The sequence below is a fragment of the Nansenia antarctica genome (assembly GCF_963989245.1).
Source record: "Nansenia antarctica genome assembly, chromosome: 3".
NCBI classification, from domain to species: domain Eukaryota; kingdom Metazoa; phylum Chordata; class Actinopteri; order Argentiniformes; family Microstomatidae; genus Nansenia; species Nansenia antarctica.
Window position 1 is genome coordinate 19,131,809 of NC_137688.1, and position 19,454 is coordinate 19,151,262.

Here is a 19,454-nt window from a genome sequence, read left to right on the forward strand (position 1 = left end):
CACACACACACACACACATTTCCTAAAACACATGTGTGTTCCATTATTAATGAAGGCAGCAGCTTGATAGCAGGTGAGTGCCTAGACATGCCTCAAGTTACACTGCCTCCAACATACACAGTCCCCCCCCTCCTCCCGCACACGCACATACATACACACGCACACAGACACACACACACACACACACGTGCGCACGCTTTAACCCCGTCTCCAACGCGTCCCGCCCCCTGCCAGGCTCAGCATCCCGCCTGATCTAGCCTACCAGTAAGCTTGGTCACTGCATAATTTGGATTAGACCAAGAATGCAGATAGCCAATGGATAACTCCTAACTTCACCATAGAGCTGAGACTGTTAATCTCACAGTGTGGTGTGTGTTTGTTTTGAAACAAATGTCACTCACTGTAGTTACCGTACTGAGTTGCCAAATCAGATGAGATTGCGTGAAGTTTACCACAGTGGTAGATTAAGTACTGTGGTGATATGTCACCTACCTTCAGAAGACTGTTTCAGGTTGGACTCCTGTCCCCCTCGGTCCCTAGGTGTCCCTCTGCTCCAGAGCTTTCACTCCTTGATCTTTGGACTTGGCTTGTGACACAGGTTTCCATGGGAACCCCCCCCCCCAACACTGAACATTTCTGAGAACGTTTTGTATTCAACACTAAGGCTCGTTCGAGCGAGGGAGGCCCTCCTCCTCCCTTCGATACTCCTCCCCATCTCTCTCTCTCCCCCCCCCTTTCTTTTCCTATCATTTCCCCCTTTCCCTTCCTCCACCTCCTCCTCTGTGATTGCACTCTTTCACGGTCTGGCTCTGAGGCGGAGGAGGGGGCTCTCATGACTCAGTGGACCCCTGCGTCCGTGTTCCACACATTAGATTCAATGTTCGTGGTTTTCATAACTCATAACCGTTGAGTTAGGCTAAAAATCCCATGTCCAGAGATGACAGGAGGGGAGAGATGTTATCCTCTATTAGATAAAAACATTTAAAACACTGATACTGTCTTTGTTTCACATTTTTCATAAGTCACACTTATCGTTTCGCATTCCATGTATGTAAGGTCATCCACAAAAAGTGCATGTTTATCAAAAAGGCCATAAGGTTTGTGAGCCATCTACAAAATGCATAAAAAACACAAATATGTTTAGTCCTCTTTCTCCACCTGAGCGCCTGCAGGGAAGGACACAAGAGGATGGTAACATCATCATCATCATCATCGTCATCATCAGTTTATGTATTGAGAGACATTGATATTGAGGTGTATGGTTACCTGATGCCCGTCCATACCAGTGTCCTTAAGGCCAAAGAATAAAGGCTAGAGAGAAAAACAAAAAGAGGAACAGAAACTAAAAAATATAAAGAATTTTAAAAGAATGATCAGAAAAGGAGAGAGAGAAGGGTATGTGTTATTATTTCATACAGTACTCACACAATCGTGTCCGATATCATAACACAAACACACACACGCATGCACACACACGCGCACACACACACACACACACACACACACACACACACACACATGCTCACGCTTACACACACAAACACAAACACACTCTCATATACTCACATTTATACACACACACACACACACACACACACACACACTCATATGCTCCGAGGCTCTCACACACAACCACATAAGCAGCACATACCATACCAGCAATCCATCCCCTCTCTAAGGCCGAGGAAGAAATGAACATACATATACCTTTTCTTCAATTTCCTTTACTTGTCTCTTCTGCATCTCAAGCCTGCCCTCCAGCTCTCGGATTCTCTGTAACACAAAGACAATAGAGACGATATCAGAATCAGAATCAGAATCCTTTTTATTGCCAAGTATATTCGCACATACAGAAAATGTACTTGGTTCGGTTGGTGCATAGGACATAAAGATAGAAACAACAATATAATAAAACAACAATATAATAAAACAACAATGTAATAAAACAGGCTGCATCCTCTCCTCTGCAAGAAACACACCACACAGTACATACAGTACATTGAGAAAGATGAACATCATAGCTTTGTACACTAAGCTTGTACCTTCTTGATAACAACTGAATAACCATCAAAGTCCAAGTCGCGCGAGCCAAAGAGGATTAGAAGAATCTCTCCCTGTACACTGTTCATAAACATCCCTGTACACTGTTCATAAACAACACCAGCCTCATTAGAGACGACTGCATGCCTAGACCGACTCACTCAGGAGTGAAAACGAAATATTTAAATACTTAAATACTTAAATGGGGTTAGGAGTATTGTGTAGAGGTTACATTGTGGTTATAGGGGGGTAGCAGTTGAAGTGAGGAGTTGTTTAGGGTATTATGGTTGAGGTTAGAAGTACACATGCGATGAGAATAAAGAGAGGACTTCTGTGATACTCTAAGGTTACTCATACTCTATGGAGGGAGATACAGCACAAATACACTGACACACCGACACACACACAGACACACAGACACAGACACAGACACAGACACAGACACACACACACACACACACACACACACACACACACACACACACACATACAGGAGGCACTTGTCCACAGAGGGAGGGATATTGCATCAGTTTATACTGTACAGTACACACACCGATACACACACACACACACACACACACACACACACACACACACACACACACACACACACAGAGATACACGAACACACAAAAAGAGAGAGGGTACGTGAGTCACGTGCGCCCCCGAGAGGTAGGTTAGGGATACTGCATCTTTCCCTCCGAGGCAGCTGCAGACTGAGCCTTACCTGCTGGGCCTGCTGGAGCAGCTCCATGCGCTGCTGTAACACCTGACTGTCATACTGGCGGCTCTGCCGGAGGATCTGCCTGCGCAGCTTGTCCACTGCGAGCCTCAGCTCCTCCCTCTGCCTGTCTGACAGGGACTCAGCCACCGCGCGGCCCCCCGGCTCCTGCTGCAGGGCGTTATACAGCGTGGCCTCCAGCTCCTCGATCCTCTGTCAGCCACACACATACACAATACACACACACACACGCACGCACACACACAAACGTATACAAACACATACAAACGCACACGCACGCACACACACGCCACTGTGACCATGGCAGAGATGGAAAACACTGTTCCGCTTGATATTGATGGTCGCTAGGACAATGTGTTTACATGGTGACTACATGTAGATGCTAGATATACTTTTCATTATGTATATACTTATATATATATATATCCAAGTATATACGTAAAAGTAGTAGTAGTAGTAATATCTAGTCATATCTAATAAGTGCTTATATATTTAAGTATCTGTTGTCATGCCAACATAGTTACCATGTAATTACAGTAAGAACGACTCAATAAAAAGTGGGACTGAGAACACAAACACACACCAAAAACAGACCCAATAAAATGAATAAATCATAGATAGTGAGAGTGGTGTGATTCCTACATCCTTCTGCATCTCTGGTGACAGTGAGTTTGAAATAAAGTTTGGACAGTGGAGGGAAAAAAAAAAGGGATGGACCGGTCACGCCCCTGTTCTGGTTTTATGTCTATATTAACACTTCTCTATTGGAAAGTATCTTGAATGTGAATCATTTTAAATATCAAACAAATTGAAGTGTTTCTTTTACTGTTTTACTGTTTACAGGACACTCCCTCATCCGATTGTTCAGGAATCTACTTCAACCATGAATCACGCAACCACTGAGAGACCAGCTCCATCCTCTGGGTCTCACTGTTTTCTTCCAGGTAATGAGAGCGGTTTGGCTCCGTCTGGGGATTGAACCAGCAGTCATGGCCTCCCAGTGGAGGGAGGGGGGTCTGTCTGTCTGTCTCTGGCTGGTCGACTACAGTGCTCTTTCAGAAGGGGTCAAAGATGCAGTATCCCAACAACACTCAGACATGGACCTGAGACTGCTCTGTGGAGCTCGGCTCCTCTACTGTACATGCTATCCATGTTACACTGCAAAAGGTACGTTTTCATCTAAGTAAGATGAACTATCTCAAATCAAGACATTGCTTTTTGTCTGATTGCACTATTTTTTAAAAATAATTATTACTTGTTTTAAGAATATATATATATATTGGCAAAGGAAATTATATAATACATTCTATAAATAATTTTGCAATTTTAAGTAATATTTCCCCCATTTTATTGCTTATTTTCTTGATTTTGAGAGCTGACTTTTTGCAGTGTACATGTTATCATTGTGGATGTTATATGACCATTATACACCGATAAGCCCAAAAAATTATGACCACTGACAGGGACGTGAATAACATTGACTATCTTCTTACAAAGGCACCTGTCAAGAGGTGGGATATATTAGACAAGTGAACAGTCAGTTCTTGAAGTTGGTGAGGTTGGATGCAGGAGAAATGGGCAGGAGTAAAAGACCTGAACGACTTTGATAAGGGCCACAGTGTCATGTCCAGCTTGTGGGGTGCTCCCAGCCAGCTCTGGTGAGTACCTGACAGTGGTCCGAGGAGGGACAAACCACAAACCGGCGACAGCGTGTTGGGCGCCCAAGGCTCATCGATGCGCGAGGGCAACGAAGGCTATCCCAACAGGCGGTCATAATGTTTTGGCTCATCGGTGTATGTTGTCTGTTTCACTAACTCCACCTTTAGAGTTCCTAAAGTGGGTGTGTTGGTTGGTGGTAACCATTGACCATCACGTCCTGCGTTCGTACCATGTAGGCCTGGTCCAGGGCCTGTTTCCTGTAGTCCAGTTCCTCCTCCAGGAAGCCCTTCTGCTTACTGAACAGGTCCTGGAACAGCCACAGCACAGAGATATGTTTATCTCACCAGGGAAGGCACTGAGAAGAAACTACATCTTTTATTAATGAAAATATATAGAGATTTTATTGAGCAATAACGCCTGGTTGGTCAAGAGGTATTTAGGGGTAGGTCGTTTGGGGTAGGTAGTTAGGGGTAGGTAGTTTGGGGTAGGTAGTTAGGGGTAAGCATGACAGGGTTAGTGACATCATAACAGGCAAAATAGCATCAGGTCAAATCAGAAAGTTGGAGTGTGAGATAGGAAACAATGTGAGCTTCTCTCACCTTCTCACTCTCCAGGTCAACCATCTTCTGAGTCAGGGCTGCTTCTGTGTTGTCAATCTGCTTCAACCACTACAGATACGAAGGGAGGGATGGAGGGAAGAGGTGAGAAACCAGAGAGCAAGTGACAGAGAGCAAAAAAAAGAGAGTGTGTGACCATGTGACCGGCAGGTGTCAGTAGAGTGTGACTCTGACCTTCTCACACAGAGAAAGCACCGTCCCTGCCTGGATCACAGCAACCTGCTCCTCGTTACGCAAGTTCTGCAAAGAAGGAGGGACAGAGGAGGAGAAAAACAAGAGGGATAGAGGTGACAGCAATTACAGGATATATAGAAGAGCCACAGAAGTGTAGAGAAGCATAAATAAAGAGCATTACTGAGAGTATGGTACATCGATTAGAAGATCTACTCAAAGGAGCATAGAGAATGACAGTAGCCTCAGCACAAAAGCATTGTGGGTAGTGGAGAGACATACTCAACTCACCCCGTTGTCACCCAAAATATCCAGCTTCTTCATCAGCTCTGGAATGATCACGTCCTAAAAAGGGTATCAACATTTAGTTTTTACATCTGACCCGTTTCATCACCATTCTGGGACTGGTATGGGAGTAGAGAGACAGATGAGTTTTGTGTGTGTGTGTGTGTGTTACCTTGACCCCCTCCTGTTGGCAGTAGATCTGTAGAGCACTGTTACTGTTCTCGGGGAAGGCAGCCATGTGGAGGTTTATGGCTGGAGACCGGCGCTCTCTCTCCTGTTAGATAACACAAGCAGTTACCATTCTCTGCTCTCTCTCTTTCTCTCGCTCATTCTCTCAAACACAGTCACTAGTTTATCTCACTCATCTACAGATGAGGCATTGGGGCACTCACCAACACACACTCACATACAGTCATCACCTTGCCTACAGTACATCAGGTGGCTACAGCTAGCTCAATTTTACCCAACTCAATCACCACTTATGTTGTAGCTGTGGTGACGAGGGGGGTATTCCATCAACATCTCTAAAGAATAATCTAGGTTTATTTTGATAAGTCTCATGAGACTTATCAAACATAAGCCTGGATTTTCTTTTAGTGACGTTGATGGAATACCCCCCAGGGCAGAGAGAGGGTGAGTCGACCTCTGAGTGATGTAGTGATGTAGTCTACTTACACGGTGGAGAGAGCATACTCAGGACCAGTCAACATGAGGCAGGTGGAGAAACACGGTTTTGAATGTGATGCAAACCAAAGCAATGGGGTTTGAAAACATGCTGACGTCAGGCTGAATACAGGGAAGTGGATGAGTCAGTCCGTATTGGGGGTGATGGGAGATTTGAACTCCTCTTGAAGGGAGCAAATCTCTCTGTGATGTCATCATGAAAGGTCAACATTGTTCCACACCTGAGGTGATGTCTAGGTTGAGTACAGTGGTACCGTTAAAAATGCAGTCCTCATTTTGGTCTTATTTCTCAATTGGCGGCCATCTTGGTTACTTGATAGTGATCCTGAATCAGTGGTTCATCTGATGACAGTGGGGTGTTGTAACATCTAGCGTGAAACATCTAGCGTGAAACACCTAGCGTGAAACATCTAGGGTGCCTTCGTAAATACCCTCTGAGGATGCCAGAGCGCACCTGAGGTGCTCTCTGGTCGTTCGGAAATTCAGAGCACTCAGAGTGTCTCTGTTAGAAAATTCAGAGGACTGTGCTCTGGGAGCACTCAGAGCGCACAGTGGGCGCTCTAACCAATGTTAGCAACAGAAAGCTAGCTAATGTTAGCTAATGTCAACATTACAACAGTTATGTTAACACAATAACTTTTTAGGATTGATTTTTGGCCACCAGTGAAATTATGATAATGTTATCGTTGGTGCCTGCCATGTTCCCAGTTCGTTTGTAAAGACTTTTAACTGACCGTTCGTAAATTATCTGATTTCATAGCGCTCTATGACGTTGAAACCAGAGCAGATTCCCAGAGCGTATTTACGAACACACCCTTTGAGTCAGTCTAGGTGGAGATCAGAGGGACACTTGAAACGTGAATGTGACTGAGGTTGAGCTGAACATGCATAACTGAAATATGCTTTCAGGAAAACTTAAAATAAAACTCAAGAGCAACTACATGCAGGGAGGTGAGACAAATTAACAAAGATGAGGTTGATGGTGAACTTAAAATACATTTTTATTCCATGAAAAATCATATTTATTTCACTTAAGACAACATTCTTGTACATCTTTCAATTAAAAAAATACACTTTTTTCCAGTCCAGTGGGGATGTTAAGGCAGTCAACATGCAAAACAAGAAATACAGGTACATACAGTACACTGAAATAGTGTGTGTGTGTGTGTGTGTGTGTGTGTGTGTGTGTGTGTGTGTGTGTTCTCATCACTGTATGTAGGTTTTACGTCGTGACTGGAGGCCTGTATCGCCCCCTGGTGGTAGTCTGATGGGGGTACACTCTCTTACTTCCAGCTCCAACACTCTGAACTCCAGCAGCTCGTTCTGGTCCCGCGCATCCTGCACCTCCGCATGCAGCTTAGACTCCGCCTGCTGCAGGACACACATCTACACACACACACACACACACACACACACACACACACACAATTATAAAATACAAACACCTATCTGGCAAGCTAACATTTACATTAATGCTCTTATCTCCTTTCCTTCACAAACTGATGTCAGGTCAGTGGTAGTGAAGGGTAGGAGGCAAGGGTTGGAAGCATTTGAGGACTACCAGGACAAGCCTCATGTGTTTGGCTAAAGAACAAAGAACAAAAAGTCATGAAGTATAATGCAGGAAGTGCTGTACCTTCTCATGGAGTTCCAGATTGGTCCTGATGAGATACTGCTTTTCCTCCACCCACTTAGAGTCCTGCCACAGAAACAACGTTACAGGGGACAGTAAACACTGTAACACCACATACAGAATCACAGGTGACCATAAAACACGGTAACAACACACACAGAATCACAGAGAAGCATAAAGCACCATAACACCACAGGGAAGAAATACTGTCCATGCACAAGCAAGCACCAAACTCAAAATGATAACCGGGCCCAAATGACAGTTTGTCAGGTCAAAGCCAAAGCATTCACGATGACCTTTCACCCCCCAAAGCTTTAAGTGTGCTGAGAGACCCACAACCCAAATTAAAAACAATAAAAATGAAAAACAATGACTGAAATAATGAAATAATGAACTCCAAACCACCGAAACACAAACACACATGATACACACAGAAGAGAAGGCTGTAAGGTGATTTTATTGAACCAAAAAGACAGACAGAGATCAAAGACAAAGTCCACCACCAGAATTACAGAGAAGAAAGGTCAGCAGCATTCATACAGGGTTCAACACACACTGTTCAGAACAACATGCTGAGAACATGCTAAGGACATGCTAAGAAGTTACCGGAGACATATGAAGTGAGGTGAGGGCAACAGAACATGCTACAGGCGGTGAAGGACGCCACAGTGACACACACCACATGCAGACAGTGAACCGTGGTGAGGCATGCAACACAGAGGACACAGCACCGTGGGGGAGAGGAGAGTGCAAACATCACACGTTAAAACCACTGTTATCTGCCGTCATTGTAAAGGCCACCTCTGACAATAAAATGGTGTTCTTTGCCCTGCCTGTTCATATAAAGGTGAAATAAAAAGAAAAAAAAAGAAAAGTGTTCTCTGAAGACCTGTTCAATCTGTCCTTCAGAGACAGATCTGGGTGTCCTACGGGAGAAGTACCTGAATTGGGATTTCCTGGGCGTTTTTGTGACAAACTAATAAATACTCCATCTCAAAGTGGACTTCACTCTGTGCTTCTGAATAATGTCATGGAAAGTTTATTTTTACTTTACCAAACAGTGATCAATTTCCACCTGACAACCCTCAATTTGATAGAATTTTCATAGAACCGATTAATGATGAGTTAATCACATCACATTTTCTGAAGAAATTTCAACCGATACATTTAAATCGATGACTTGTGGGTCCTTACGATTGGGTGATTTCTTTAACAAGTCGTATCAATGAATTTTGCTCGTGATCAGCAGCAGATAAATACTGATTCTGTTTCTCCACCAGAGTAAATATGGAAGAAGGGATGAAAGAAAACGACAGGGAGGGGGCGGGGGGGTGTGGGTGGTCGGGGCATGCGCAGGCAGAGCTGTGACGTCATGGGCGGTGACATCACAGGATTCTGCTGCAGATCCGGTCGGCATAGCGCCAGGCCCAAAGCGAAGCGGCCAGAAGACAGACAAGGAGCAGGGCCAATGAGAGCAGAGCCAGGGACCTCGTCTCCCCGCCCTTTTTCTCTTTTACCTGCCCCCTCTCGGCCAGGGCCTTCTCCAGGTCGGCCACCTTCGCCTGGTAGCCAATCAGATCGGCTTTCAGCTGCTCTCGGTTCTGTGAGGATACAGAGGCAGACGCAAGAGCCAATCAGAGCCCAGTCTAGTCGAGACACTCTCCACGGCAACACCAGTCAACAGTCACCTCAGGTCACCCTGGGGCGGGTCTATACTGCGCGGGAAAAGGTGACATTTAGTGGTATGGCTTTGGGATTGGCTGAAGGGGTTAGGTCAGAGGTTAGGGAAAGAGGTTAAACTCTTGACTCTAGGTCTGTCTGGGGTGGGAGGGTACACAGGGTTTGTGAGGTACATGGGGTGTGTGGGTCAAAGGTTAGTGGTCTCACCCGGGCCTCTCTCTCTGCGTCCAGCGAGCCGCCGGTCTGTTCCTGAAGGAGGGCGTAGGCCCGCTGGAGGGCCTGGTACTCCCGGGTCAGCTGACGGAACCGCAGCTCCGCCTCCTCACGGGACACACCCTGGCCAGAGCAGGAGACAGGGTCACATAGACGCACGCACACACACACACACAGAGGGGAGAGGACTAGACGTTTTCTGGCTACAGTAAATGTGCAGGACGGCCGTGGGAGAGAGAGGGAGGGAGGAATAGAGAGAGGGAGGGAGGAAGGAAGGAGAGAGAGAGGAGAGGTTGAGAGGGGGAGATGAGCGGTAGAGACTTACATCCTCCAGGTCCTCCTCGGGCGTGGCGGGGGTGCGGTCGGTGAGGTCTGTGTTGAAGGAGGTCAGCGACGACGTCTCAGAGTCCACAGACTCCTCGTCAAATCCAAAATATGTCTCTACAACATGCCTCTACAGAGAGAGGGGGGGAGGGGGAGAGAGAGAGAGGGAGGGAGAGGGAGAGAGAGAGGGAGGGAGGGAGGGAGGGAGGGAGAGAGACAACAGGTAAGAGAACCTCATAAAACACCATTTAGGGTTAGGGACGGTCTCCAGGTCTCCAGGTCCAACACTGCAGTGCCAAGGAAAAACAAGTCTATTTTGAGGTTACACACATAAACACTTTCCCTCTCACAGACACACAAACACACCTCTAACACACACACACAAACACACACACACACACACACACGCACACACACACGCACACACAAAAACACAAAAACAGTAAGAGAACAGAAGACAAAAGACTCCCCAGTAAAACCATTCTCTGACAGAATCACCCGCTCTATACCCCCACCGCCAGGTAAAACCCTCTGCCTCAGCTCTACCGTTACTAGGGTAACTAGGGTCCTCACCATCGTGCTTGTAGGTCATCTCCTTACAGCCAGAGAAGTAGAGACAGACCAGCGCACACAGGCAGATGAAGAACGAGAAGTAGAGGACAAGGAGGAAGAACTCAGTCATGCTCGCCACTCTCTTCTTCTATAAACTCCCGCGCAAACCTACACCCACACTCCCATATACTCCTCGTCTCCCCAGTATGAGCAGACAAAGATCCCAGTTCCAGTCCCAGTATACAAGAGCTGTTCCCGGTGTGTGTGTGTGTGTGTGTGTGTGTGTGCCGCTGCCAGTCCTGGTGACTCGTTCCAGCGGGAGACGCAGAGAGTGTGTGTGTCGCGTCCTCCGCAGTCCCCCTCCTCTCCGAGGAACATCACACACCTCTGACCAACTCCCTTGACGACCCAGCCTACCTCTAATCACTCCCCCCTTCTCTCTATTTTCCATCTCAGCACTAACACAACATCTTCACCCTGTTCTTCAATCGCGCTCCATCTCGATCGGCAACAGGATGAACGCTTGTTTTTATATACTCTTGCTTTTATAGACTGTGCAGTGTGTTGGGGAGGGTATGTGTGTGTGTGTGTGTGTGTGTGTGTGTGTGTGTGTGTGTGTGTGTGTGTGTTAGGGTGACTGAGTTTGGAGAAGAGCTGAACAAACAGGTGCTCAGCTGCTGGGAGAGACGATGTAATCACTCCCCCACGAGCCCAATTAGAAACACACACACACACACACACACACACAGACACACACACACACACAACTCATTTGAGCCCAATTAGACTATACTAGCATGTCAGCCCATCACATAAGTGTCAGTTGCTTAGTAACAACACCGCCGGTGCAGACACAAAAAAAATAAGTGACACGGTCTGGTGCAAACGGGCCACAAATTGGGAATTGTCAAGCTTCGCAAATCAGCAAAACACATATTTTTTCTGTTTTTTTGCATATTACAAAAGTTGTGTGTGTTCAATTTCACTCAATATAACAAACAACAGTTTTAGGATCACTAAATACCTATAATCTGTTAGCAAACTTTGCTAGTTTTCAAGTGTATCGTACTACTTCTTTGGACCAAGAAACCAATCAAAGTGATGAAGGGGCGGGATAAACAACACACACACACACACACACACACACAATCACACACACACACACACACACACACACACACACACACACACACACACACACACACACACACACACACACAGAAGGGTCGAGGGAGGAAGAGACTTACTTTAGACAGTTTGAGGGTTTTCCTTCTGTTCTTTTTGCTGATGGTCATTCTGTCACGTTCCTGAGGAGAGAGGGAGAGAAAGAGAGAAAACTTGACGTACTTAACGTACAGCCTGATGCAACACACTCTCCTTCTACATGTCACATGCTGTTTATCTGTCTCATCCACAGTTGTCCTTCCCTGTACTTGAGAGAGGAGAAGCGCTTAAGGTGGGAATATTCAAGGTAGCAACCAGGGTCAGAAGACGGTGTGATGTGGCCAACACCTGCAGCTCAGAAATTATGTAAGAAACGTAATCAGCAAAGAGTCAGCAGAGAAGTCAATTAGCAGCCGTTGATTAGCTGATTAGCCAAGTGAGGGCCCGGGGGAGGTCTGGAGGGCGGCCCAGGGGTAAAGAGCACCTCCAAGTACTCACCACACACACACGCACACGCACACACACACACACACAGACCTTGGCACCACCATTTTATACAACGGCGACCATTTTAGATTCTCTGCTTCTGTCTGAACAGAACACTGTTGTTCAAAACACTGACACACAAATCAAACTTCAACGGTTGTCCATTGCTTCCTCGCGTCCTCTGTCCTCGCCTCCTTCTCATTGGTGGAGAAGGTCTGGAGGTTCCCCCCCCCTCTGACCTTCTACAATGTGTGTTGAGGAGGAGGCGAGAAGAGAGGACATGAGAAATCGGCGTAAGACGTTGAGGTACGTCAGGTCGTCTTGGCCGAGTCACGCACGCACCTGCGTGAGCTCGTCAATGATGCCGCGTTGCTCGGCGACCTGCAGCTTGAGGAACTCCACCTCCTGCTCCTCGTGGGCGTGGCTTAGGTCCGTCAACGAGCTGGGCCGCTTCAGCGGTTGCTGCTGATTGGACTGCTGGGAGTGAGGACGAGAGTGAACCTTCTCCTTCTGAGGGAGGGAGGGAGGGAGAGAAAGAAAGAAACATAGAAAGAAAGAGAGAGAGAGAGGGTGGCTGCATTCATTCTCAAGGACACAAAATAGTCTTGAGATCTTTCGCAACCTGACATCCATTCATTCCACCCTCCACTAGTCACTGAGAATGAATTCTCGTTACAAGTGGAGATCCACATGCTATACCTCAGATGACCACTGGAGGTCCCCCTCTCCCTCCGTCTCACCAAACAAGGGCAGAACTCTGTCCCCTGAGGCACCTCGTCCATTCATAAATATCTAACCATTTTATAACTCCTCTACCCAGCCTGGACTCCTCAAGGAAAGGAGACGAGGAGAGGAGATGAAGAGAATAGAGGATGTGTGTGTTTATGTGTGTGTGTGTGTATGTATGTGTGTGTATGTGTGTGTGCGTGTGCCTGTGTGCCTGTGTGCCTGTGTGCCTGTGTGTCTGTGTGTCTGTGTGTCTGTGTGTCTGTGTGTCTGTGTGTGTGTGTGTGTGTGTGTGTGTGTGTGTGTGTGTGTGTGTGTGTGTGTGTGTGTGTGTGTGTGTGTGGTGCTCTCACCATCTCAGCGTTGTCTCTGCTGAGGTTCTTCAGCTTCTCCTCCATGCGCTGCAGCGTCTGCAGCAGGTCCTCGTTCTTCTTGGACATCCTCTTGTTCTTCTCCACCAGTGGCTTCATCTGACTCTCCGCCTCGCGCACGCGCTTCAGCTGGAGAGAGAGAGGGGGGGGGAGGAGAGAGATGGAGGGAGGGAGAAGGAGAGGGAGGACAGGATGAATGACCATAGTGAGGAGAGGCATTCTGTGTCTCAGTAGACAGTTATTGTGATTTTGTGTGTGTGTGTGTGTGTTCCTCACCAGTTCATTCCTCTCGTCAGCCAACAGGGCGTTTCTATCTTCTAGCTTCCTGATGACAGAGTGGAGCTCTGCGATCTTCAGCTGAAACCTCCTCACATCCCTCTCTTCTGCCTCCTGAGGAAGAAAGAAAGAAAGAGGGAGAGAAGGACAAAGACAGAGAGTTGATGGGACATATTTGGATAGATAGCGAGTGAGCTGGTCTGTGTGTGTGTGTGTATAAATGTATACACTCACTGAACACTTTATCAGGAACACCTGTACATCTGTACTTCTCATTCATGCAATTATCTTATCAGCCAATCGTGTGGCAGAAACGCAATCCTGCAGATACGGGCTAGCAGCTTCAAGTAATGTTCACATCAACCATCAGAATGGGGGGAAAAATGTGATGTGAATGTGGTGCCAGATGGGCTGGTTTTGGAGTATTTCAAAAACTGCTGATCTCCTGGGATTTTCACGCGCAACAATCTCTAGAGTTTACTCAGAATGGTACAATAATAAGAAAGAAATAACATCCAGTGAGCGGCAGTTCTGCGGACGGAAACGCCTTGTTGATGAGAGAGAGCAACAGAGAACGGCCAGACGGGTTCGAGCTGACAGAAAGGCTACGGTAACTCAGATAATCACAGCGTCTCAGAATGCACAACGTGTCGAACCTTGAGGAGGATGGGCTACAACAGCAGAAAGCCATGTCGGGTTCCACTTCTGTCAGCCAAGAACAGAAAGCTGAGGCTAACCGTTAATACCAATCAATCGTCGCTTGAATGCCGCAGCCTATTTGAGTATTGTTGGCCACAATTTACCCATCTTCTAATGGCTACTTCCAGCATGATAATGCACCTTGTCACGTGGTGTCAAGATAATCAATGTTATTCCCTTCACCTCTCAGTGGTCATAATGATTTGGCTCATCGGTGTATAATGTATGTATGTGTGTGTGTGTGTGTGTGTGTGTGTGTGTGTGTGTGTCTAGCTGCCCACCTGGCTGGTGGTGATGCAGTCGGGGGTGTCCCCCAGGGCAGGGACCACCTCTCTCTTGGGGCTGCCGTGGTGCCGGTCGGCCTCCCTGACGTGGCCCAGCTGCTCGTCCAGAGCCTCCTTCTGCAGCTGCAGCTTCTGGGCGTACCCAGACTGGGCCCCCAGCTCCCTCTCCAAGGCCGACACCACACGGTCCTTACCCTTCAACTCATCCATCTGGAGAGAGAGAGAGAGAGAGAGAGAGAGAGAGAGAGAGAGAGAGAGAGAGAGAGAGAGAGAGAGAGAGAGAGAGAGGAGAGAGAGAGAGAGAGAGAGAGAGAGAGAGAGAGAGAGAGAGAGAGAGAGAGAGAGAGAGAGAGAAAGAGAGAGAGAAAGGAGAGTCAAACCCATCTCACAACCTCCTCATCCTGAATCTCTGAACTCCACCCCCTTCAAATCCCCTAGTCCTGCCTCCAGGGTTGTTCAGAATGATCCTGATTCTTTTGTTGCTATCCAGGATCAGATCTATCTGGCTGATTTTGAGTCGTATAGGGAAAATCAATCAGCCAGCTCTGTCGACCTGATCCTGGATCAGAGAAAAGAATCAGGATCAGAATGATCCAGATTAAACTTTTTGAACAACTGGGCCCCGAGGCCATGCACCCTCTCATCCTCTCACACGGGCACGGCCTAGGGCAGAGTAAAGCAGCATTGTCTTCAGTCATTAATTCATGGACTTTAGTTCCCTCTCCTACTTCCTCTCCTCCTGTCCTCATCCCTTCCCTAGATATCAGTCCTTCACGGCTTTCATGGTGTCCTCATGATCTCTATAATATAGCCTTTTGCATACTGCCGATAACACACAGAACGCTCAGTGGCTGATTAACTAGATTATAATATAGGGATTATAATATTATCATAATCTCTATAATCTAGTTAATCAGTCACTGGGTGTTCTGTGTATTATCGGCCGCATGCAAAAGGGTCATTGTGTGAGAGAGGAACAGGAGGTGAACATAGCGTACAGCAGGTTAACCCACTTACTGACAGAGAACTCCGGAACACTCCACCACATAGACCCACATAGACCCACATAGACCCACCCACACACACACACACACACACACACACACACACACACACACACACACACACACACACACACACACACACACACACACACACACACACACACACACACACACACACACACACACACACACACACACACACACACACACACACACACACACACACACACACACACACACACACACACACACACACACACACACACACACACACTCTCTCTTACTCATTGCATTGCATGACTCATGTCAGTGAGTGTTGTTGCTGCTACCTGGGACACTTTATACTTTATTTCTATTGCCATTGTTTTTGCTATAATAATAATAATAATTATTATTATTATTTCCTCATGTTGTTATGATTATGACATCGCACTGTTGTAAATTGTTGTACATTTCTTTATTAGGATAAACCCCTTGAGATCATCTCGTTTTCGAGAGGGTCCTAACATAATATCACAATCATAACAGCAGAAATAATAATAGTACAATTATGACAAAATAAGAGACAAACAAGAGACAAACAACAACAATATACATTACTAATTGAAAACATTGGAAACATTACAACCATAACAACAAAATAAGGGAAGGTGGATCTACATACTATAATATACATACTACATTCTACAGCGGAATATAATATATGAAGTATAAATGGTGACAACTTCAGAGGTAACAAGAATAGTCAGTCAAAAAGTAAGAAGACAGTGCATGCTTAAAACTACCAAAGGATGTGATCTAAGATGTGATCTAATGCTAACTGGTAAATTATTCCAATCAGCTGGGGCTCTTTTGCCAATTGTTTTCTTAACGTAAGGTGTAGTGAAATGGAACTGAGAGGACTGCCTAGATCGGTAGTTTGATGTGAAAGGAACAAGATACTGTTTTAAATAGGGGGGATAATTTAGATTAATACATTTAAATATAAATTGAAGCCAGTGCATGTGTGTTCTTATGGAGATGGGAATTTAAGTGCCTGATACATGTTACACTGGTGAGTGAGAAAGGGACATCCGAGGACCAATCTGCAGATTCTGTTATGCTGTGTTAAGCGGGACAAGATCAGATTTTGATGCACTTTGATAGACAACATCACAATAGTCAAGACGTAATGGGAATATGAGTTGCATGGCAAGTTTTTTTACGAACACTGCACTGCAAATTGATATTGATATTATCTGATCGTTGCATTGTTGGGGAGTTGCTGCTTACCCTAAAGCGTTTAATCCCATTGTGTCCTGTATGTTGTGTAAACGACCGTTAAAATGTGATTTCATCTGAGGTGTTTCAGCTACGTGTGGTACTGTTGACCCAGGATGTGGCGAGGTTGGCTGGATTACCACCTCCTCTGTCTGCAGTGAGGTCACACGAGGAGGGAAGCGGTAAGTCTGCGGTTGGCTCGCGGTCGGGTCGGGTTACGGTCGAGACTTACCACGCGGCGGATGTCCCTCTCGCAGTCGCGTTTGATGCGGTGGACCTCGTCCTGGTGCTGCTGGTAGGCCGTGCGGAGATCGGCTGCTTTGGCCTTGTCTGCCTGCAGCGTGTTGGCCAGGGCCTCCTCGCTCTGCCTCCGCCCCGCCTTCTGCTCTAGGATCTGACACACACACACACACACATACGAGCACACGCACACACACACACACACGAGCACACGCACACACACACAAAAACAATGATAATGAAAGATAATGATAATGATAATAATGTCTAGCTTGCAACACCAAAACAATACAATGACACTTCCCCTGCTCCCCTGCTCCCCCCCTTTCAACAACATTGTAGTAACCATGACTATCCTCCTCTCTACACACCTCCTGCTGCAATCGGAGCCTCTCCACACACACACACACACACACACACACACACGCACGCACGCACGCACGCACGCACGCACGCACGCACGCACGCACGCACGCACGCACGCACGCACGCACGCACGCACGCACGCACGCAGCTCCAGTTGCAGCCGGAGCCTCTCTACATACACACACACATACAGACACACACACTACACTACACTACACTCACACACACACCTCCTGCTGCAGCCGGAGCCTCTCCCCGTCGAAGGCCCGCCGCGCCTCTTCCCGGGCCTCCCCCAGGAGGGCGCTCTTCAGCTTGTCGGCGGCCCCGTCCCTCAGGGCGTGCACCAGGCCCTGCAGCCTCTGGACCTCCCCGTCACGGATCTTGATGGTGCGGGCCAGCTCCGCCTCGTGCTGCCGGGCCTGGGCCTCGCGGACCGCCCCCACCTCACGCAGCTTCTCCTCGTGCAGCTTGGCCCGCAGGTCCGTCAGAAGCACCGTGTGCTTGTGCTGCTCCAGCTCCCGCGCCTGACGCTGCTCCTGGAGACGCTCCCGCAGCTTGGACACCTTGTGGGGGGGGGGGGAGAGAGAGGGGGGAGAGAGGGAGGGAGGGGGGGGGAGAAAGAGGGAGGGGGAAAGAGAGAGAGGGGGAGAGAGAGAGAGAGAGAGGGGGCGGGACAGAGGGAGAAAGGGAGAGAGCGGGGAAGAGGGAAAGGGAGAGAGAGACAGAGAGAGGGAGGGAGACATAAGGGGGGTTAAGGAGGAGAGAGACGGAAAGAGGGTGGAAAATGCTTATATTTTATATGTATGACCATACCTGCTTGTAGTATCATTGGCAATAGATTGTAAAACCTCCGCCCCCCCCTCCCTTCTCCTCCTCCTCCTCCTCCTCCTCCTCCTCACCTTGCTCTTCTCCTGCTGTAACTCTATCTGGATGTCCATCAGCTTGCTCCGCAGCTCCTCATTGGCTGTCTGGACCGAGTCCATCATGACCTCCGCCTTCTTCCCCTTCTTGGGAGGCGGGGCCGAGGTGGGTGTGTATGACATTGTGCTCTGGCCGCCCAATCGGTGGGCAGGCACAGACGGTGGTGAAGTGAGGAGAAGGGGGGGGGGGGGGGGGAGTCAGGCACTGCTCTTCCTCCCCGTACTGACGACCCGACGTACCTTCATCATCCTCACCTACATCATGAGCTCAGGACCCTCAGGTCTCCTAGAAAATGGGAGGGAGGGAGGGTGGGAGGGAGGGAGGGAGGGTGGGAGGGAGGGAGGGTGGGAGGGAGGGAGGGTGGGAGGGAGGGAGGGAGGGAGGGAGGGAGGGTGGGAGGGAGGGAGGGAGGGAGGGTGGGAGGGAGGGAGGGAGGGAGGGAGGGAGGGAGGGAGGGTGGGAGGGAGGGAGGGAAGGAAGGGAGAGAAAGAGAGAACAGGTAAAAGACTCATAAAACCCTCTTAAAGAAACAAAGGTCCAGGGCCAACACTGCAGTGCCTGGGGAAAACAAGTCTATTTTGAAGCTACACACATACACACTCTCTCTCTCACTCACACACACCTCTGACATTCTCTCTCACACACACACACACACACACACACACACACCCCTAACACTTACACACACCCCTAACACTTACACACACACACACCCCTAACACTTACACACACACAAACACCTAACACACACACACACAAACACCTAACACTCACACATTCTCTCTCTTATCTCTCACACACACACACACACACACACACACACACACACCCTAACACTTACACACGCACACAAACACCTAACACTCACGCATTCTCTCACTTCTCTCTCTCTCTCTCACTCACACACACACACACACACACACACACATTCCCCCAAAACACTTACACACGCACTCTCACGTACACACACACACACCCCACTGGCAGCGCTCCTGCCATTTGTCATAATCCAATTCTGCTCCCAGGGATCCGCTTAGAGGCTCCATTGTGCGTGAAA

At 47.8% G+C, this 19,454-nt stretch overlaps 1 protein-coding gene across 1 annotated transcript; it reads right to left on the minus strand.

Moving 5' to 3' along the window:
• Window positions 1–1,291: 1,291 nt before the first annotated feature.
• On the minus strand, window positions 1,292–18,421 carry jakmip1 (janus kinase and microtubule interacting protein 1; the record flags this gene model as incomplete). The annotated part of the gene is made up of 21 exons (XM_080525743.1): window positions 18,376–18,421; window positions 17,707–18,039; window positions 17,103–17,264; window positions 14,604–14,816; window positions 13,624–13,737; window positions 13,330–13,476; window positions 12,593–12,760; window positions 11,848–11,907; window positions 10,050–10,178; window positions 9,719–9,847; window positions 9,349–9,432; window positions 7,835–7,897; window positions 7,486–7,584; window positions 5,687–5,788; window positions 5,521–5,574; window positions 5,233–5,298; window positions 5,041–5,109; window positions 4,671–4,748; window positions 2,768–2,974; window positions 1,708–1,773; window positions 1,292–1,342 (listed from the first exon to the last, which is right to left on the minus strand). The coding sequence occupies exons 1-21, from the start codon at window positions 18,412–18,414 to the stop codon at window positions 1,292–1,294; spliced, it is 2,433 nt and encodes an 810-aa protein (XP_080381869.1). The 5' UTR covers window positions 18,415–18,421.
• Between the last annotated feature and the right edge of the window lie 1,033 nt (window positions 18,422–19,454).